Source organism: Bos mutus, chromosome 19, assembly GCF_027580195.1.
Source record: "Bos mutus isolate GX-2022 chromosome 19, NWIPB_WYAK_1.1, whole genome shotgun sequence".
Taxonomy (NCBI): domain Eukaryota; kingdom Metazoa; phylum Chordata; class Mammalia; order Artiodactyla; family Bovidae; genus Bos; species Bos mutus.
This window is the reverse complement of record NC_091635.1, coordinates 9552237-9574791: the sequence shown is the minus strand read 5'-3', so window position 1 is coordinate 9574791 and position 22555 is coordinate 9552237. Positions and strand designations below refer to the sequence as shown.

At 52.4% G+C, this 22555-nt stretch overlaps 1 protein-coding gene across 1 annotated transcript in view; it reads left to right on the top strand.

The window, feature by feature from the left end:
• DNAH17 (dynein axonemal heavy chain 17) overlaps window positions 1-22555 on the top strand; it is a 99800-nt gene that overhangs the window by 17980 nt on the left and 59265 nt on the right. The window contains 14 exon segments of the mRNA XM_070389484.1: window positions 622-887; window positions 1502-1697; window positions 2625-2771; window positions 6086-6194; window positions 6514-6617; window positions 8961-9101; window positions 10480-10623; window positions 12603-12785; window positions 15536-15790; window positions 17012-17181; window positions 17703-17925; window positions 19855-19971; window positions 20071-20157; window positions 20573-20725. Of these exon segments, the coding sequence (XP_070245585.1) occupies window positions 622-887; window positions 1502-1697; window positions 2625-2771; window positions 6086-6194; window positions 6514-6617; window positions 8961-9101; window positions 10480-10623; window positions 12603-12785; window positions 15536-15790; window positions 17012-17181; window positions 17703-17925; window positions 19855-19971; window positions 20071-20157; window positions 20573-20725 (2295 nt within the window).

The window sequence follows — 22555 nt, the reverse complement described above, 5'->3', positions numbered from 1 at the left end:
CCCCGGGACGCTCCTATGGGCTCCTCCCCATACCAGCATTTGGCGAGTTTAGTGGTTTGGGGACCCCACGTAGTGTAAGACAAGCCTCCCCCTCACCTCTTTTCCTCCAGAGCACTTTTCAGAGCAAAACAAGCTTCCCGAGTGGTTTCTCTTGCCTGGGTGGGTCCTTGAGGATCAGTGGTCTTCCCAATAATTCTGGTCATGAAGATATTTCTCAATCCCGTTGTAGCACAAGCCCTGGTTATATAGAGAGCTGCTTTTCTCCCCCAATTTTTTTAAATGGTATTGCCTAACTGTTTAAATCTTCTTTGCCCAAACCCTGATTTCTCCCGGTCCTGAAACAAATCTTTTTCTAGACCTTGAACCTAGTTTGTACTGTTGGTTTATCAGCTGAGTATGTGGGGACCCAGCATACATCAAGATAGAAATCATAGAAGCAGCTGATTAGCCAGTTGCTACACAGAGGAAACTTCCTGGTGTTGAAGGCACATGTCTTCCCACTTCTGAAGGCTGACCGCACAGAGTGTCCAAGCCGTGGGTGATGCCAGGCATGGGGGAGGGGACGGGTCCCCCCAGCAGGGCCCCGCCCCCAGCAAAGGAGGTTCTCTCGTTTCTCTCCAGCTTCTGCACATGTGTGGGGGCCTCTTGGAACGGCCTCTGATTCTCGCTGAGATGGTGCCCAGGTACTCGGTCATGCTGGAGCTGTTTGACACTGAGCTGGACAACACCAAGATCCTGTATGACGCCCAGATCGCAGCCTCAGCAGATGGCAACATCCCCCCGATCCACAAAAACATGCCCCCCGTGGCCGGGCAGCTCAAGTGGAGCCTGGAGCTGCAGGAGAGGCTGGAGGCGCCCATGCGGGACCTCAAGCACATCGACCACCCGTGAGTGATGGCCCTGGGCCGGCAGCGCTCCTCCATGGCCACGGGGAGTGGGGTCAGGTGCTCTGTCCCCACTCTGAGGCAGGCCCACGCCTCCCATCGCCAAGCCTTTCCTTCCCAGGGCACGGTCCCAGGAGAGACCCCACAGTGCATGCCCCCTACTCTGAGTAGCTGGCCAGAGCAGGGAGTTGGCCACCATCACTCATGTTTGGCAGAGGCCAGAAGGCAGGCGGAGGACCGGGAGAGCTCACAGCAGGACGAGGGAGGCTGTCGGCTGGGGGACAGGAGGAGGGTGTCCTGTGAGTGTGGTTGGAAGGCGTATCTGGCTCTCTGGTTAGTCCTAAGTTGGAAGAGAAGAGAGGAATTAGGGAAGCTGGAGGTTATGAATCAAGTCATGGCCATTCGGGGCCAATATTACAAGGGTTAGCATGTGATCTTCTGGATTAGATGCTACCTACATAGGGCATCATCCATTTGTACGTTCAGGGTCTCAACCTGGAAGAAACGAGAGAGCTGGCTGGCTGCTGCAACACCCCGGGGTCTGAAAGCCTCGGTTGGGGTGCCAGTGAGGCCCCGTGGGAGACAGTATCTGACCCTCCCCCTAACTCTGATTCCAGGGTTATGTCCAGCGTGGAAGCCAAGCTAGTCTACCAGAAATACGACGAGATGATGGAGCTGCTGAGAAGCTACCGCGAGAGGATCTACCAGCAGTGGGTGTCGGGGGTGGACAAGGACTGCCACTTCAACCTGGGGCAGCCCCTGATCCAGCGGGACCCTGTCACCAACCTCATCCGCGTCAACTTCAGCAAAGCGGTGGGTGCCGTCTGCTTCCTCACGGGGCAAGCTCAGGCGGCTCTGAGGCTCACCCCCTCCTCCCGACAGCACAAATCTGTGGGGTTGACGTTTATGTCACATTTACCCCAAAGCTTTATTATCGAAGTGTTGCTTGAAGTGTGCCTGGGGTATGTTTGAGATATGAGACAATCATAGCATCCTTGAATATAGCTTGAATGAGTGTACTATTTTAAAGCTGGGCCACGTTTCATAGGGTCCCAAGAGGAATCATCAGGTTGAGAATTAAAAAAAAAAAAAAGGTATTTGCAGGATTTGAATAAATAAGCCCCCTGGTCAAGCTGGGGATGCTGGAGGGAATCCTCACCATCTGGGGCTAAAATCGGATGGTTAGCCATGTGCTAGGGCAGAAGTGGGAGCAGTCTGGACCTCCACAAGCATGGCCCCACACAAGTGTGTCAGCCTTGCTCGTGAAGTCAGCAGTGATTTCAGCAAGGCAGGGGCCCCACATGTGACTTTCCCTCTGAAACCGTCTCTTCCACTAACATGCATTCTTTCATTCAACAAACATTTACTAAGCACTTACTTTGTGTAAGTGCTGGGGATAAATTAGCGAACCAACAAAGATCTCTGTCCTTCTGAAGCTTGCCTCCTACAGAGCGAGAAGGGCAGGGGTTGAGGGGGCAGGCAGTGGAGGAAGGGTCAGGAGAAGAGCGGATGGAGGAGTAAACTAGCGTAACAGGTCACACATGAGGAGGTGGCGATCGGTACCTCAAAGAAAGGTGGGGGCAGGTGAGGGGGTCATGGACTGAGCTGAGGAAGGCAGCATCCTGATCCTGCCAGCAGAGCCTGTCCCCTGCAGAAGCCTCCCAGGGACAGACCTGCACGTGTGCTGCCAAGCCCTGTGCCATGAGACCTGACCGCTTCTGTCCTCTTCACTTGCCTCAGTTGGTGGCAGTGCTGAGAGAGGTCAAGTACCTGAACTTCCAGCACCAGAAGGACATCCCCACGAGCGCCGAGAACCTGTTCTCCCAGTACGAAACCTTCCGGAAGTTCGTGGGCAACTTGGAGCTCATCGTCGGCTGGTACAACGAGGTGAGCTGGTGCCACATTGGGTTTTTGTTCGCCGCATTCTGGGGGGGGGGTTTCGTTTAGGACAAAGGTGTACGAGCCCCATGTGGAGTAGAATGGAGTATGTTTCCGTGAAAGTGACTGGAGCCTTCCTCTGGGTGAATCCCTGTCCCTGCCTTTTCCACCTCCTAGAGTCGCCTGCATTCCTGGGCTGGAGGCCACGTCACACCACCCGCGGATCACCGCACCTCCACTTCTGTCGTCACACTCCCTTCTCATTTGTTTTTATCGGCTTCGTCTTATAAGGACCTTGCCATCCAGTTGGGCCCACCTGACGTCAAGGTCCTTAACTGAATCACGCTGCAAACCCTCTTGTTTGCCAAAGGCGACGTGACATAGTATCCCAGGTCTTGGGAATTAGGAAGTGGCCACCTTTGGGGGCCATTATTCAGTCTACCATGATGCCTCATCCAAAAGGGGCCAGCAAGTTTCTCTCTCCTTGAACCCTGGAATTTGTTTTTTTTAATATTTATTTACTTCTGGCTGTGCGGGGTCTTTGTTGTTGTACACGCGCCTCCTCTAGCTGTGGTGTTCAGGCTGCTCGTTGCGGTGGCTTCTGTTGTTGCAGAGCATGGGCGCTAGGTCCGTGGGCTTCAGTAGGTGCGGCATGTGGGCTCCCCAGTTGCGGCTCACAGGCTCAGTTGCCCCACGGCATGTGGGATCTTCCCTGACCGGGATCAAACCTGTGTCCTCGGCGTTGGCAGGCAGATTCTTAACCACTGGATCAGCCGGGAAGCCTGAACCCTGGGAATTTAGGATTGGGTCCCAGCCTCATTTACCACTGGAGTCTTGGGGCAGCAGAGAAACAAGAGCGAGCAGAAACTCGGGCTGCAGAAGGAAGGGAGCAGATGACCAGAGAGGCCCTGAGAGTGGCCTGTGAACCATGAAATCCCAGGGCCTGCCTTAAGTGCATGTCCTTGAATTAGCTCCCTCCAGAATCAACTTTCTTCAGGCTCAAAGAAGGCCATATTCATCCATTCCCCAGAATGCGCCCCCAGCCATGACATTTAGGAAAAACAGAAGCCTTAGAGATGCAGTCACATGGAAAAATGTTCATGGGTTACTTTCAGTGCAAGAGTCTTTGGGTTTTTTTTTACAATGATGCAATCAGAAACAAACAAAAAAATCCAACAAATACTAATTAGAATAAAACAGAAAACTATCTTCCACTTCTGTATTTCCAAACAAACCCCAACCAAGCACATGCTGGGGAAGCATGTTAGCTTCAGCAGTGAATGACATTGTTCAAATAAAAATGTTAGACAAGAATGGACAAATGTTAGGCAATGTTAGGACCTGGAGCTAAGTGTCTACAATGATCCTTATTATTGATACTGGCTCCCCTCTCTAGTGATGCTCCTGGGGTCCCGTAGATCAGGGGTCCCCAACCTCCAGGATCTAATGCCTGACGATCTGAGGTGGAGTTGATGTAATAATAGTAGAAATAAAGCGCACAGTAAATGTGAAGTGCTTGACTCATCCCAAAACCACTTCCCGTATCCCCACCGGTGGACAAATCATCTTCCACAAAACCAGTCCCTGGTGCTGAAAAGGCTGGGGATAACTGCCTTTAAATGCACTTCTTCTTCTTAACACAGTTTCTGTCGTCGAGAGAGACCCCAGGCACTAATGTCTGAGCTAGGCGAGAGTGGGGAGGGTGGTGGGGAATCTTTAAAGAATCTGCTGGGGATGGGGTGAGGGGCATGTCTGGGAAAAATGCCCTAAAGGTGTGGATTTATAACATAGCTGTCAAAAAGTACTAAACAGGGCATACTGAGTGCATCCCATCACTGCGAGCTTTGTTTACTCTGGGCAATCACAAAAGGGTAATAATATTTAGCTCTTGTCTGGGCTATTGGTATAACTGTTTAACATCCAAAGGTTGATAAATGGAATCAAGATTTCACATTGACTCACTTTATAATCCTGTCCGTGCTCTCTTTTACTTCTGTCTGCTCTCCACTGGTAATAGCCATTAAGCTTTATTTCTCTGCCCATACTGTACCTTTTCTAGGGATTAATTGTTTTAAAAGGAGGACAAAGGTGGGGAGGGGGCTCCATTTAAAGTACTAAGTATATGTCAAGGGTTATTGTGAAAGGCAAATAGCATCTAACATGCAATTTAACTTCTATGTACATCCCTCACTTTATATAGACCTATCCTTGAGAACCTTACGTGTAAATCAACCTTACGTGTAAATCAAAATGTTACCAGATAGGACAATATTCTGAAGCACACAAATGGTGCTTATTATTTAAAAGAATAATTTATATTTAAAAAAACTGTGTACACCCTCCATCTGTTTTTCTATTCTGTGAACTGACGCTTTCAAGCGTTACATGAATTTCTTAGCTCGGGGCAGACTCAGATCGAGCCTGTGTGGACCCTCCCTTGCAGTTCACCCTGATGCTTTAACTAGTGGAACAGCTTCTCCACAGATCCTGGACCTCCTCCGTATAATCACATTTCAAGCTTTAGATCACGGCCCAGGCGATGATCACGGCCCAGGCGATGTTCTGAGAAATGCCCCAGAAACGTCGCACTTCTTATTCTTAACACAGTTTCTGTTGTCGAGAGAGACCCCAGGCGTTAATGTCAGAGCTAGGCGAGAGTGGGGAGGGTGATGGTAAAGCTTTAAAGAATCTGCTGGGGATGGGGTGAGGGGGATGTCTGGGAAAAATGCCCTAAAGGTGTGGATTTATAACATAGCTGTCGAAAAGTACTAAACAGGGCATACTGATTCCTCTGATTTCCTTTTTTATGATTCTAAGCTTCCCCGGTGATTGAGTGGCAGAGAATCCGCCTACAATGCAGGAGACTCGGGTTCTATCCCTGGGTTGGGAAGATCCCCTGGAGGAGGGCGTGGCAACCCACTCCAGTATTCTTGCCTGGAGAATCCCATGGACAGAGGAGCGTGGCGGGCTACAGTCCACAGAGTCATAAAGAGTTGGACATGACTGAAGCAACTGAGCACAAGCCAGATTTTTTAAGTTTTGGATTATATACACGTTGTTTTTGCATTAATGAATTTCCTCCTCTTTCCATCCCATAACATAAGTGATTCAGAGTTAAGCATATACATAAATCCTTGATGATAAAAAAAAATAATTTTAAAAGTTGGAATCTCCTGAACTTTGTGCACATAATTCCCAGTTAAATCACACTAATGGTAGCTGGTTTGGTTGGTATTGAGTAATAAGCACCATTACCAGGAGACAATTTTAAGTCTGCATGCATTTGGAACAAATGCCCTGAAACTGTAGCCCTTGTTTTGCAGATAAAGACCACCGTAAAGGACGTAGAATTTCCACTGATAAAGTCAGAATTGGAAGCAATTGATGTCAAATTATTGAATGCTGAGACGACACTGTTCTGGAATGGTGAAGGTGTGAAGGCAATATTTGCTTCCCTTTGAGTTAAACTTGGGTGAGAGGGACGGAGGTGGGGTCCAACCCGTCGGGCATCTGGAGTTCTTGTGGAATCAGTGATCCGCCCACTTGGGGATGGGGAGGTCCTGATTCCAAAGGGACAAACGGTGTGTGTCACCCCTCAGTGCTGCCCTTCTGGAAGTTCTCCACCATTTTCTCTGCTTCAGGCTCCAGAGAGGCAGGGGGACTTGCCCAGAGCTGTGTTACAGTAATGATTGTCAAGTCAGCCTTTGCTAAATCTTTCCTTTTGTAAGATCCCTTTATGCTTCTCTCTCAGGTGTGTTTGAATATATTCAAGAGATGCGAGAAATTCTACACAACTTGCAGAACAGAATACAAAAAGCAAAGCAAAACGTCGAGGGGATTTCCCAGGCCATGAAGGTGAGTAACCGCAAAGCATAGCGTGCGTGTGCGTGCTAAGTCGCTTCAGCTGTGTCCGACTCTGCGACCCTGTGGACCATAGCCCACCAGGCTCCTCTGTGCGTGGGATTCTCCAGGCAGGAATACTGGAGTGCATGGTTGTGCCCTCCTCCAAAGGATCTTCCCCACCCCGGGGTCAAACCCGAGTCTCACGCCTCCTGCATTGGCAGGCGGGTTCTTTACCACTAGTGCCCCTGGGAAGCCCCAGAGTGGGGCTTAAATAGGGACCTGGGACAGAGTCCTGAGGAAATGGGCCCCTCGGAGATGCTCACGTAAAGTGCCCAGGGCAGCAGGGACCTGCTGGGTGAGGCTCAGGGCCACAGAACGGTGACATCAGGGTGGCTCCAGGGCAGAAAAGCCCCAGGTCGTTCTGCAGAGTTCCATTCCATTTGGTTCTGTTGAGCTCAGTGAACATGGGGGCCGCGCCCTCTGCCAGGCGGATACCAGGAATGAGGGTGCAGTCAGGGAAGAGGTGCTAAGACTCAGCCCTGCTGGGAACACGTTCATCATTCAATGAAGACCACCATGGGTCCTTTCTCTCAAGCCCGATCCAGAAAACTGGGGGACAGCCTTCCCTGGCACCCCCTCCCCAACATGGTCTGTCATCAAGGCCCAAATCTGCAGACACCTGCCACGGGCCATCATAATCTGTTCATTAGAAAGCATCTCATCTGTGTTGAGATACCTTTGGCTTATCTCGGTATGAAACTCTTTCCTGCATTATAGTTCACAGTCATTTCATCACCATCCACTTAGATGTAACTCAATAAATTGTAGGCAAAAGCCACTGCCCATCCTACTTTTTTCTGATTCAATTTTCATTTGATCAGACCATTTCCTCAAGTCATTGCCTCAGAAAGGATGTGTTGATGACCTGCTTTCTGAGTCCTTGCTTGTCTTAAGCTCTTTCTTTGGATCTCACCTAGCTTGTCCAAAGAAAGGATTTTTTGATGTGGTTCTTTTCCTTCAGTAGTCTAGAAAGATCTCTATATTCATCTGCTCTGGCCACCATAGCAAAGGACCAGAGACTGGGCAGCTTACACAGCAGAAATGTATTGTCCCACAGTCCTGAAGGTGCGAAGTTCAAGGTCAAGGTGCTAGCAGGTTCGGTTCCTCCTGAGGCCTATCTCCTGGGCATGTAGATGGCTGCTTCTCCCTGTGTCCTCTTCAGTTCAGTTGCTCAATTGTGTCTGATTCTTTGTAACCCCTCGGACTGCAGCACGCCAGGCTTCCCTGTCCATCACCAACTCCTGGAGCTTGCTCAAACTCATGTCCATTGAGTTGGTTGATGCCATCCAACCATCTCATCCTCTGTCGTCCCCTTCTCCTCCTGCCCTCAATCTTTCCCAGCATCAGGGTCTTTTCCAATGAGTCAGCTCTTTGCATCAGGTGGCCAATGTATTGCAGCTTCAGCATCAGCCCTTCCAATGAATATTCAGGACTGATTTCCTTGAGGATTGACTGGTTGGTTCTCCTTGCAGTCCAAGGGACTCTCAAGAGTCTTCAACACCACAGTTTCTCTGTGTTCTAATTTCCTCTTATAAGGACACCAGTGGTATTGGATTAAAACCCGTCTTAATGACCTCACCTGAATCACCTGTTTAAAGGCCCTCTCTCAAATGCAGTAACATCCTGAGTGTTAGAGATTAGGACTTCAACATATAAATCTGGCGGGAGACACAGTTCAGGCTGCAGCCACCCCTTCTTGTAGCCACGATGTTGAAAAAACTTGACTGTGGTACGACTTCCCTTTGCTGTCCCTGTTCTCTCCGACCAGAGGCAGATAGTCCTTGGTCGTAATCAGGGCTCAGACACATCACCAGCGTGTGTCCAGACGTGTGTCTCCTTTTGTTAATATTCCCTGGATTCACAAGAAGCTTTCAGTCTGAAAACAGCAGCATTTCCCCAGTCCCCAGGCACTTCCTCCAGTCACTATTCTCTCCCTTGTGTCCCTTTTGTCCTGGACACTGAGCATCTTCACACACGTCTCTGGATCCAGTCACCATGTCCCCTCACCTCCAGCTCCTCTGGTTCCTGATGAGAGGGTCAGATACTGCTTTCCCTAGGCAGGCTCCTTCCAGGCCTGATGGGGCGAAATGCCCAGGGGTCTCTCTGTGGTCCCGCAAGGCCCCTGTTAGTTTTGAGTCACATCATTGAAGACTGTCTAACAGTGCTTGGCGGTCCCTCAGCCTCTGTGAGGCCCACCTCGGCGGGGAACACTTACTCCTAAAGGTGTATTGGGAAGGAGTGAGACTGGAAGCTTTTTCTCCAGGCGCTTTTCTCCTGCTCATGTTTTCCCTCCAGGACTGGTCAGCCAACCCGATGTTTGAAAGGAAGGACAACAAGAAAGAGGCCCTGTTAGACTTGGATGGGAGGGTGGCCAACCTCAACAAGCGCTACACTGCGGTCAAGGATGCTGGCCTGAAGATCCAGGCCATGGTCGTGGTGAGGAGATGCCTGGGAAGGCCTTAGAGAGTCCACGTGCTTTCAGTAGCCAGGGAGGAAGGAGCAGGCTGGGGAGGGGCTGGAGGTTTCATAAAACGTTGGATGTCTGCAACCTTTAATCCAGGAGTCTGATTTTATAACAGCAGACTCTGCTGATTGCTCACCTGGAAGCCCGATCCTCTGGCCACATGTCTGTCCTCCTCTAAGGATGTCAGAGCCTCCTCCCCCTACATCAATCGGTGTGGACAAGTGACATATTTCTACAGGGTCCCTGGGGATAGCTGAATCTGAGACCAGCAGGCCACCTTGAAGGAGGAGGGTCTGCTGAGCTGTTCTTATGCTCAAATCATTGCTCAGAAGGTCCTTACTAAGTGGAGTGACTTGACTAGGCCAAGAAATACTTTGTTTCCAGCTCTTCTTCCTTTGCCCTGGTACCAGAAGGTTCCAGTAAATTAACTTGTTAAACAGCAAAAAGGTTACTTGAAAGAGTTAACTGATTAACCTGTTAACACTCCCAGATGTATTGGAAACAATACGGGAGAGAGAAATCTGGCTCAGGGCCAGGAAGAGGCTTTGTCATCACATAAGTTTGCTAGAGTCCTCGACTCCCATAATAGTCCTATGAAGCATTGTTTTCTATCTTACACTGAAGCTATTTAAGCCTGTGTCGTGTCTTCCCTATTAGAATGTAACTGCCTGAGGGTACAGGCTGGGTCGTGTTCAACTTCGTGTTTCCTCGTAACTCTCAGTGTCTTATAGATTCATCTACCCACCTACCCAACCATTCAACCATCTATCCACCCATCCATATGTCATTCAACCATCCATCGCTCATTCAACCATCAACCCATCCATTCATCCATCCAACCATTCACGTACTCATCCACCCACCCACCCACTCATCCATCCATCCACCAGCTCCTGCTCTGCTCCAGACACCTGGCTTAGTGCCAGAGGTATAATGGTGTGAAGGACAGTCAATTCCTGTCCTCGTGATGCTTGGCATCAAGGGGAGGTACAGACTAAAGACAATAATTCAGCATTGTCATCTGTGTCATCACAGGCACAAATAATGGGTCACTAGAGGGAACGCAGGTGGGGGGCAGGGCCAGGAGCCAAACCTGAGATGAATGGGGGTGGTGATCAAGGAGGGTCAAGGAGAAGCAGGTCATACCTGGCATGAATGGGAAGGAGCAGCCTAGACAAAGGCACTGACCTAGGAAGAGCCTGGCACATTCAGGAAGCCAAAATCAGACCTCTGGGTGTGGAGCGTGTAAACGAGGACAAGGGTAGTCCAGAAAGTCATTGGATAAATTGACTAAAGAGGAAACAGGTAGACCCAGTGAAACAGCAAGCAGCCGTGTGGTTCTGTTTGCAGGAAAATGCAGAACTCTTCAGAGCAGATACGACAAGCCAGTCCTGGAAGGATTACGTCAACTACATTGACAGCATGGTCTTAGATGAATTTGACCAATTCATTCGCAAGTCTCTAAATTACCTGATGGACAACATGGTTGCAGATGTAAGTGACAGGCGTGAGATTTATGTATATGCGTACACATACATATGTATTATAAATATGAGATAAGGTTTACACTGGAATCTATAATCTGTGGTTTCCTGATGAAAGAACAGACTTATTAAAATCTGCCCAGGGTGACAAACTTATCCTGATTTCAAATCTGAAAGTCCTGCACCCCGGGACATCTGGTCACCCTGAATGTGCTGCAGCATAAATGGGCTAAGCACACCACCACAGAGCCGAGCTGACCTGTGTTGCTGTCGGTTGAGGAAAAGCAGGCACCGCTGGCCACTCCTCCTGTAGCCTGGGGGTGGGATGTGCCCTCCTGTTGGCAGCGTCATCCAACCCTCTCCACCCTCTGCCGAATCAAGCAGAAGCTTAAACCAGGTCAGCAGAGTGGGTTTGCTGGTTAATTGCATCCTGGCCTGTTCTCCCTGAGCTGTGCCCTGCCTGTGTCTTTTTCACTACAGGGGCTCCCAAGTGACTTTGGACACTGCCCAGGAGGGCAAGATCAGAGACCAAGCCCACTCAGCTCACTCTCAGGAGAGGGTGGTGGGCACCACAGTGAGACACCCTGACACAGGTGCAGAGGGCAGTTGTCACCAGATTATCAACAGACCCCAGAGTCTGTTGGTGAAAGTAGAAGGCATTACTAGCTGTAGGGCTCACCAAGGGCTTCCCTGGTGACTCAGTGGTAAAGAATCTGTCTGCCAATGCAAGAGATGTGGGTCCAATCCCTGGGTGGAGAAGATCCCTTGGAGAAAGAAATGGCAACCCACTCCAGTATCCTTGCCTGGGAAATCCCATGGACAGAGAGGAGCCTGGAGGGCTACAGTCCATGGGGTCACAAATGAGTCAGACATGACTTAGTGACTAAACAACAAGAAAGACTCAGCAAGCAAGATATAGCAATGCAATATCAGCAACGAAGGTAGCTAATGTGTAGTATTTATCCCTACAAAGAGAGCAGTCATGGTCAAATGGTTGATGAGGCCCTGATAACACACTGTCCTTCCTAAAAAGTCCCAGGGAGGCTCTGTATTTGCAAGTGGCCAACCAGTAGGAGTGGCCCCCCCAAGACAGAGTCTCAAGCAAAGTCTGCTCAACTGAGTTCATCACAGCTGACCTCTCCCACTTAGCTCACTCAGACACTAGTGCAGAGTCTCCCCCAGTCATACAGCCAGGGGGCTCTTGAGCTGGCCACCACAGGGCCAGTGTGGACTACGTTCGGAGGAAGGTTAGTGGCCATGGAGCAGGTCCCAAGCACCTGTGGGCCTCGGCCTGCACTCTTGAGATTTATTGGTGCATTGGGTGGGCTCCATCCTGTCCTCTGTCACCCAAGACCACACCTAGGATCTGCAACCTCACAAGGAGGACCCAGGAACAGACAGGGTTACCATGTGCCCACTTTGTAAGCAGGACCTCTGTGGAACGTGAGGCTTGTCCTTTCTGGAGTTCAGCAGAGGCCATCCTGCCTGGCTGGGATGCCCCCCGCCCCTGTCCCACACGCTCTGTATGTTAACTATCCATCTAATCCCCATGGTAACCCAAAGAGATGGGGACAACAATTGCCTCTGTTCTATGAAACAAGTCTGCTCATTTCATATATCTGGGGAAACGATATCGAGGTTCTCGCCTGAGACCACACAGCTGGTCAGTAGCAGATATGGGCTTGAATGCAGGTAGTGGGTCTCCTAAGCACTCAGTCGTTGCTGCTCCGTCTGGCTTGGACACCCAGCCTGCGTTTGGCCTGGTGGTGCTGCATTGGGCTGCACAGTTCTTGCTCATGGGCCCTTGGTGGGGAGTGTGCTGTCTGTAGCGGTCCCAGCTCATGGGCCCTTGGTGGGGAGTGTGCTGTCTGTAGCAGTCTCCAGCCAGCAGGAGCCAGCCCTAGACCTTGTCTGGTGCCTGGGTGAACATCAGGCATTGAGAACGGTTAGCCAAGGGCAGGGCCTTGACCCTGTAACACCCTGTTTTAGGAGAGCGTCGCGCCGCTGTTCGAGGTCCGCATGGAGCTGGAGGACGATGGGCTGGTCTTCAATCCATCCCTGGAGGTGGGTGGGGACCGAGGCTTCCTGGCGCTGATCGGGAGTCTGGTCACCGACATCTACAATGCAGCCAAGCTCATCCCCAGACTGGCCAAGGGCAGGATGCACTATAAGGTCAGTCTGGGCTTGGTTACGGCCCCACCACTTTCCTTGCCACCATCTGCTACCCGGGGTCGGAATCGCCTTACTGATGCGGCAGCGCTTGGTCGTGTGTGTGTTTCATGGTGGTGGTCCCGTGTGTGATGAGGAGCCCAGGGGCTTCCGTTCTACCAGGATCCCTGCGGGTGGTGGCCCGATTTCTCTCGCCAGAGTGGACCTGTCCTTGGTTGACCTGGTTTTCATTCCCTCAACACCTCCCCACCCACAGCGAGATGCCGAGTGTGCTTTCCTGCCCCACTTCCTGCCGTTTTCCTCCCTCCCGTAATTTACAGTCTGATCCTCTGAGCATGCAGGCTCTTTGACAAATGTGCCTTCCACTGGCTCCCACACCCGTTTGCTCTGAATGCATTAAATACCCACCCACGACCTAAAACACAGATCAAATCCTGGGGATGCAAAGGTGGGGGAAATTCAGCCTCCCTGAAGGGGGAGGTCTGAGAGGGGTGTGCTTGTTGAAGCATGGTTTGTGGGGCAGTTAAGCAAACATTGGAAAAGACCTAAATGGCCATCAAATACAGGAGTCCTTCAGTAGCTTCAGGCCCATCCAGACAAAGGCATCTAAATGAGTCACAAAAGGGAGCCTGGGATGGAAGGAGGCTCGTGGTGTGTTATCAAGTGTTTATCAAGCTGCGGAACTATGTTTAGAATGTGATTTCATTCATTTAAGCAAACAAAGGCCTGTCTTCCTAAGGACACACTCCAAACTGTCAAGAGTGCTCACTTCTGGGAGACAGGATGGGGGCGAGGGAGGCGGGGGGATAGGGCAAGTAAAGGGGCTTTTTGTTTCATATGCTCTGCCTTGTTTGAACTTCTTGATGACGGGTGTGTATTATTTGTAATAACAAACATTTCCAGCAAGATGCTCTGTGCTGTCAGGGACCAGGTATGTGTAGTGATGTGAGGACAGGAGGAAATACCTGGCCAGGTTAAGGACAGCTCCCCAGAGCAGCTGAGCTGCATTCTGAGTTGAGCAGGATGGGAGGAGATTCCCAGGCAGAGAGAACGATTTGAGGATTCCTGAGACACACAGAGGTAGTGTTCCAGGCCCAAGTGCACATGGCGAGCTGCTCTGGAGCTTAGCACAGAGTGAACCACACCCCCAGAGGTCCACTCAGGCACAGACGTGTGGGACCAACACAGGCTGATGAGAGCCGGAGCCTGACATGTGGCTCTAGAATCTGAAGGGCCGCACGTTTGGGGCTCCTCCACCCGCCCTGGGGTCCTCGCGTGATGCAGCAGAACAGAGCAAGGCAGAGTAACGATCCCGGTGACCCGGCCACACCCCAGGCTGTGCACACCCTGCCCTGGTCTCATTTGCAAGGTTTTAATTTATCAAGGCAACTGAGTGACTACAGAGAGAGGTCAGTGCCACTGATAGAAAACGTAATGTTGCTCACAGCTCCCCAAGAAAGGAGAGGCGCAGTCGGCCATTCAGGGGCAAAGTAGGGAGCAGCAGGTTTGGTCAGGAGGCAGGAGGAGGATGGAGGGAAGCCCAGGCCAGAGGCTGGTAGAGCTAGGGAAACTGCTCCAGACAGGCCCCAGGGTCATCTCCGGTTATCTGGTACCTGGCGCTGGGGTAATAGAGTAGGGGAAACACGGGCTTGGGATATGTGGATTGGTTAGATAAAGGAGGTGATTGGGCATTTGTCTGGTTTGCACAAGGCGTGCCCCCATCCCAGCCCTTTGCTCTCTTAGAAGTGGCTGACCCTGCAGGGGGGCCGTCTCTCCCCAGCCAGCAAGATTTTTTTTTTTTCTTCTTTTGCACCACATCAGGCAGCTTGCGGGATTTTTAGTTCCCTGACCAGGGATCGAACCCGGGCCTGCAACAGTGAGAGTGCTGAGCCCTTAACCACTGGACTGCCAGGGGATTCCCAGCAAGATTTTTTAAGATGCCAAAACCTCTTACTGCTGCTGTGGGGTCATTTCAGTCGTGTCCGAGTCTGTGTGGCCCTGTGGACTGCTGCCTCCCGGGCGCCTCTGTCCATGGGGTTCTCTAGGCAAGAATACTTGTTAAGATATAGAAACCTCAAAAAACATGTTTCATACACACCCTCCACCTTGAGATTTTCCAGTTACGGGAGCCAATCGCTACCGTTTCGCTAAGACCAACTTGGATTGCGTTTTCTGTCTCTCGAAATGCAAAAGGCCTGTCCAGCCAGGGCCTCCCGTGCTCCTGCTGCAGCCGTCCATGTGGTCTCCACTCAGGTCCTCAGATATGTGCCTCCTCTCAGCGCAGGCCCTTTGCTGTTTCTCTGGCTCTTCACCTCCCGTCCATCAGCTCCCAGACCGACGATCACTTCTCAGGGGGTGTCCCCCAAGCTCCTCCCCGCTACACCTGGATACAAGGATGAGAGTCATGATGACTCAGTTTTTGATTTACTGATAAACTTGTGACCCCAGCCCAGGACTGTCCACATCCCCGTGAGCCCTGTCCACACTCCCAGTGCCCCCTCCCACCGCGTGTACACAGCAGGTGAGTAACTACTAAATGAATGAAGCTATGCGTGAGTCGTCCTGGGGTCTGCCAGGCAAAAAGTCACGTCCAGCATACCTTCACATGGGAGAACGCCGCCACTGGGAATGTGTCCCCTCCTCTCATCTCGGGAGGTTAGCAACACTTGAGCCAACACTTGAACCGCTCTCCGGGTCAGGGAGCCCACGGGGCGAAGCCCTCACCTGTCTGTTCCCCTCCTGCCCGCCTGCAGACCGACCTGGAAGACATGACGGACCTCATAGAGATGCGGGAGGAGATTTCCAACCTGGTCATCAGCGCCATGAAGGAGGCCGAGGAGTACCAGGACTCCTTCGAGCGCTACTCCTACCTGTGGATGGACGACCCTCAGGAGTTCATGAGGAACTTCCTCACTTACGGGCGCGCCATCAGCCGGGAGGACTTGGACAGCCGACCCGAGGAGACCCTCCCCAAGACGCCGCCCACCCTCGCCCAGTTCCAGCAGCAGGTGTGTGTGGACCTTGCCCACCGGTTTTCTCGCTCCTGGAATCAACCACGCCCTCCCCGCCCCCACTGCTGTGGAGGGGCACCGGGTTTGATTGAAAACTTGGGTGAATGTTTTTTTTAAATGTAGGTTTTATTATTATTCAAGTATGGAGAGACCAACAGACCAGCAGACAGCCACCATGAAAAGAGGGTTTGTGACCCACGGCTCCCAAGAGGAGGGGGCACTCCAGGCCACGGGTGTCGCCAGCAGGGCACCAGTGTCAGGAGACAGAGAATGAGGGGAAAGCGTGACCGAGAACTCGCGCTAGAGTCCTCGTGGGAAGGAGCAAGCAAGGCAGGGCAAGCCGGCTTCGGATGGGCTAGTTTGAATCATTTCAGTGACTCAGGGGTGTATGGGCTGTCTCAGGCCGTCAGGTACCTGGCCCCCTGGGTGATACCTGAGCAGGTGGACAGTGGCCTAAAATGTGAGAGTGGGTGGTAAAAATCGGGGTGAGGACTCTGGTTCATTGTTTGCACATGAAACAACGCTGTCCTGCGGCGGGGGAGGATTGTCTGCTATCTCTAGGAATGAGCCAGCCTGTGAGGAGGGCTGGGCTTGTCCCTCCAGGGTCAGCAAGGCCACCAATGCCAAAGCATCAGGAATGTAGAGCATGATGGGAATTTCCTGGTGGTCCAGCAGTTAGGACTCGACTCTTCCTGGGTTTGCTCCCAGGTCAGGGAACTAAGATCCCTCAAAACTCATGGAGTGGCCAAAATATATATATATATATTAGAACACAAGAAAACGTAATAAGTTTACAGACCTTCATGTCTTTTCCTGAAGCTTGGTGAGGGTGGCCTAGCCATAGGGGAGATGCTTGGGGTAGGGGACACAGTCTTTCCCACGACAGGGTGGGGACAGCTGGCTGCCGATCTTGAAAGCTTCTAGGACAGGCAGCAGCACAAAGCTGGTGGAGTTAAGGGTGCCCCGTGGCACCCAGGACCCCTTGCACCCCTCGGAACGTTAGTCACGCCCTCCTTCAGAAGCCCTGCTGGCCTCACCCGGTGATGTCCCTTTCTGACAGCCTGTATCCGCGTTCGGCAATAGTCTTCTGGGCTGCAGGGGCCATCAGCTGGGGCTGGGAGAAGGAAAGGAGCGCACTGCGAGGGCCTCCCCTGCTCCCATGCGCTGTGCTGGCCCCACCACAGCAGCCCAACGGCTGAGCGGGTCCTTGCCTCCCAGATCGACTCCTACGAGAAGCTGTACGAGGAGGTGTCTAAGTGCGACAACACCAAGGTGTTCAACGGCTGGCTGCAGTGTGACTGCCGCCCCTTCAAGCAGGCCCTCCTCAACACCATCAAGCGCTGGAGCCTCATGTTCAAGCGGCACCTGGGCAACCACGTCATCAACAGGTGGGCACCAGGACCACTGCCCCGGGCCCACCCCCACCGGCCCAACGCTGACCACACCCTGGGGAGCCCTGTGCCAGGGCCTCCAGCCAACCGGGTGTGGAGCTGAAGGTCAGGTTTAGAGACCAGTGGCCCCACAGAGGGTGGGTCCCAGCAGGAAGGTGTCACCTGGCGGGGAGTAGGGGCCCTGGTTCCTCGATCGTTGCTTCTTTACTGGGCACTTACTATGTCTGACCAACAAGGAATCCTTTAGGAGCCCTGAGTTGGGCAGGGAAGCCTGGCATGAAACTCAAGGGTGGTACCTGTGCAGTTACAGGCGGTGGTGGGCTGGGAGTCACCAGGAGCCCTGAGAACATGTAATCCCGCTCTTTCATCCAGGAGGCCTTGCAAAGGCCACCCTGAGATGTGACCCTACCTGGGATTCCCCGACCAGTTGAGCTAGTGAAATATGGGGTGCCAGACAGACAGGGACTCGGCCCTCCCCTGCGGGGGGCGCCCATCACATGCGGCCTCACACCCACCAGCCTCGCGGACCTGGAAGCCTTCATGAAAGTTGCCAGGATGGGCTTAACGAAGCCCGTTAAGGAGGGGGATTATGACGGCCTCGTGGAAGTGATGGGGCATCTGATGAAGGTCAAGGAGAGGCAGACGGCCACGGACAACATGTTTGAGCCTCTGAAGCAGACCATCGAGCTGCTCAAGTCCTACGGGGAGGAGATGCCCGAGGAGACGCACGTGAAGCTGCAGGTAGACGGGACTGGGATGCCCTGTCGGGGGAGCTGGAGCCCTGCGAGGCAGGGCCAGAGGAGGGTGGGCCCTTGTGACCCGGAACTTGTGGGCCAAACCTCCTCTTCTAGACCTGAGATCCCTGGGAACAGTGGGGTGGGAGGACAAGGCTCTCCAGAGACGAGGGGACAGGGAGATTGCCTCCCAAGGGTGGGAGGGGAATAGTCCCTGCATTTAGTTGGTGTTTCAATGGATTAGAAAAGCCTTCACGTCCCACACCGCCTCCTGAGCCCAGTGGGAGCCTGGGCATGAGGGACAGTGGACCGAGAACAGGGTCTGCAGAGACCCTGCTAAGATTAGGGGCCAGCAGCGAGGCTGTGAGAGAGATCAGCTCCCTGGAGGAGAAGGCTCCCAGGCAGCTCCATGCCCGTGGAGCAGAGGGGCCACGGCAGGGGATGCAGGGACTTGAAGAAGCCTGGCACGTTATGGCTGATTTACAGGATGTCAATGTTGGTGCCAATGCATCTGTGTATGCGGCTGGGGTGGGTGGGGGAAGCGAGGGACGGAGGAGATGGGTCCTGCAGGCAGGGTCAAGCCACCCCCCCGAGCTTTGTCTCCTCCCAGACCTGGCTGCCTCTACCTGCTCCCTTTCTCTGCCCTGACTCTGTCTGGTCACACAGGCCTGACACCCTGTGCCAGGAGACACGGATGCCAGCCAGTGCCCAAGAACCCCAGCAGAGGGAGCAACAGGGTGGTGTGGGTGGCTGTGATGACCTCTCGCGCTGCCCAGGCCCTGGTTTAGAGCATGTCACGTTTGGCCCCTTTCCCCCCTGCCCAGGGCTCAGTAAGGACCAGGATTAGAAGTGTGTGTGGCCAGGCCCAGGAGCTCTGGGGCGGTGGACAGGGCAAGTGGGGTGGTAAAAATCCTGATAAATGTTTGAGGCATGCCACCGCCAACAAAGACTGTTAGTTAATTGTAGAAGAAAGTGAGACAATACCTATCTGTGGGCAAAGAGATTAGGGGCTGGGATTTTTGACTTTAAAATATTTTACAACAAGTACAATATTTGCCCAAGTGTGGAGAACTTGGAAAATACAAAACTTCATCTGATTGCTAAAGTCATTCTTTTATATATATATATAAATTTATTTACTTTAATTGGAAGCTAATTACTTTACAATATTGTAGTGGTTTTGCCATACGTTGACATGAATCCACCACGGGTGTACATGTGTTCCCCATCCTGAACCCCTCTCCCACCTCCGTCCCCATAAAGTCATTCTTGAAACGACAAAACTACAGGAAGGGAAGACAGGTTAGTGGCTGTCCAGGCTGGGGATGCAGGGTAGGTGCTGATGGAAAGAGCTGACGCAGGACGGTTCCCTGGCAGTGACGAACAGCGAGGTATGTGGATTGTGGTGGGGGTTATGGGAACCTATACATGAGACAGAAGTGCCTGGGGCTACACCTGCCTGCAACACATGCACTCACATGTGCGCATACAACACACTCACAGGTAGACTGAGATTAAAACAGGGTAAAACCCGACAAGTTCCGTCATCTGTTCACAGAAACACCCAGGGTCCGATGCGGGCTTGACCACTGAGCCTCAGTTGTACAAGATGCCAGTGCTGCAGAAGGCTGCGGGGAGGCACGCAGGACTCTCTGTGCTGTTTTTTTCCAATACTTATTTATTGATTTATTTGCCTGCACTGGGTCTTAGTTGCAGCACACAGCATCTTTGGTTGCAGCACGTGGGGTCTAGTTCCCTGACCAGGGATCAAACCCCGGCACCCTGCCTTGGGATCGCAGAGTCTTACACTGGGCCACCAGGGAAGTCCCTCCCTGTGATATTTTTGCAGCTCCCCGTGAGTCCATAATGATCTCACACTAGAAAAATTTTTAAAAAGAGCAGAAAAGGGAGTGGTCCTTGGCCTTTACCTGCACAGGAACTGCCGGAGCAGTGGACAAACACCAAGAAGCTGGCCCTCCAGGTGAAGCAGAACGTGTCGCCCCTGCAGGCCAACGAGGTCAGCATCCTGAGGCGGAAGTGCCAGCAGTTCGAGGTACGGTGGCCTGGCGGGGGTGGGAGGGCCGGGCTGCAGCTCCTACCATGGCGGGCCCTGGGGCGGGGGGCCTTAGTGTCTCACATGGTCCTCCCGCAGCTCAAGCAGCATGAGTTCAGAGAGAGGTTCAGGCAAGAAGCCCCGTTCAGCTTCAGCGACCCCGACCCCTACAAGTCCCTCAGTAAGGTATTTTTGCTCAAGGAGGAGATGGGGTGGTAACTCTGGGGACCCATCTTTTCTCAAGCTGTCATTCTCGTGAGCCCAGAAACACGGCCTCGATGGGACCAGCTTTGGGGCTGTGTGTGTGTGTGTGTGTGTGTGTGTGTGTGTGTGTGCGCGCGCGCGCAGACAGGCAAGCTCAGCCATCCTATGGGCCCTCCCCTCCAGGCCCCATCAGAGAAGCCAGGGGTGGTTGGGGGGACGGATGGGAAGGCGCTGCTCCCCCAACTAGAAAGTTTGCTGCCTTCCTGTGTGCATGGGGTCAGAGTACAGTGTGCTGACAGCTCTGAGGGTCACTGGGACATGACGGGGTTGGGGGCAGAGGGGGAAGGCTCCACTGAGCACAGGCACCCCGCTCACTGGCTTCCTCCTATGCCCGCAGCAACAAAAGAGCATCGCGGCCATGGAGAGCATCATGGAGGCGCTGTGCAAGTCCGGGAGCCTGTTCGAGGTCAGCGTCCCAGACTACAAGCAGCTTAAGGCTTGTCACAAAGAGGTCCGCCTGCTGAAGGAGCTCTGGGACATGATCATCATGGTGAGGGGCCACTCTGGCTTGGGGGTTGGTGGGGGAGGTGGGAGAGGGGTCCACGGGCAGCATCCCAGCACCAAGAGGGCACCGCTCCCATTATCCCCCTATGACACACCTCTGATGGTTGATGGAGGCAGCCCCTCTTCTTAAACACAAGAGTAGGAAGCCTCACTTTCCACCCCAGGGTCAGGACAGTGTCCACAGCAGGTGGGCACGTGTTAGTTCCCCATGGTCTCGCCTTTTGGCGCCTCTATTTCCAAAGATATTTCAGTTCTTCTCTTTTTTTATTTTTTATTTCATGGCAGTATGTGTGCATGCGTGCCAAGTCGCTTTAGTCGTGTCTGACTCTTTGCAACCCCATGGACTGTAGGCCACCAGGCTCCTCCATCCATGGCATTCTCCAGGCAAAAGTACTGGAGTGGGTTGTCATGCTGTCCTCCAAGGATCTTCCCGACCCAGGGGCTGGACTTGCATCCCCTGCATTGGCAGGCGGGTTCTTCACCACTGTGCCACCGACGAAGCCCTCACTGGAGAATAGCTGGTTAACAGTGCTGTGTCTCAGTGTCCAGCACAGCGATTCAGTTATGCATATACATGTATCTGTTCCTTTTCGAATTCTTTTCCCATTTAGGTTATCACAGAGTATTGAGAGGAGTTCCCTGTGCTATACAGTAGGTCCCTACTGGTTGTCTGTCTTTTTTTAAAATAGATAATGCCTTGATTTTAATTTTTTTAATCTCTTGGCCGCACTGTGTGGCATGCAGGATCTTAGTTCCCTGACCAGGGATCGAACCCATGCCCTCTGCAGTGGAAGCACGGAGTCCCAATCACTGGGCCGCCAGGGAGGTCTCCCTGGTTATCTCTCTTAAATACAGCAGTGTGTGCCTGTCAACCCCAAACTCCCAACGCATCCCTCCCTCCCCACCCACCGTGACCTTAAGTTCCTTCTCTAAGTCTGTGTTAGTTCTTTGTGCTCTTGAATGAACTTCAGAATCTGTCAAATCCTCCTCTCTTCAGATAGAAAACTCTCAGACTACACGTAGGCTTGAATCTACCCTGTGAGCTCCTCCGGGGAGGATTCCCCTCCTGGCAGCAGTGTCTGGCGTCCCTGCCCGGGAGCGAGCCCTGTCTTGTCATGTATGTTGTTTAGATTACATCTTAGTAAGATAATGTAAATGTCTGTATCCTGACTGTACTTAATCTATCTCTCATAGAGGGTGGAGTAGGGGAGAATCTTTGGAGCCACAGGCTCCATCACAACCACCCCCAAAGGGAGAGAATCCATCAAAGCCTCTAGATACTTTTTTTTTTTTTTTTTTTGCAATTCACTGAATTCAAGTGTCTTGTGCTCGAGTGACCTGACTGAACAATGCTGCTGCTAAGTCGCTTCTGTCGTGTCTGACTCTGTGCGACCCCACAGACAGCAGCCCACCAGGTTCCTCTGTCCCGGGGATTCTCCAGGCAAGGACTGAACAATAAGTGGAGTCAGCTCAGAAAGCTGCACTGTCCCCTGATAAATATCACTTAGCACAGACCCAAGAACACAGGTTACTTTTCCCAGAAGATAATGATAAGCATTTCCGGTCAGGGTGTTGCAAGAAAAATTGACAAAAAACGAGCCAGGGTACTTTTACGATAACAGGATACAGAAGCAGCTTAAACTTAAACCAGAAAGGGCCATCGATTTCTGTGGGGATTAACGCTTCAAGTCTCGGGATTTGCAGAGTCAGTCTCTTGTCAGCACCCCAACTGTTGGTCATTCTCTGTCAAGAATGTCTACCAAGATCAGACTGGTCTGCCCCAAGCCTCTGTCAGCAACCTCTGGCCCTCTCAAGG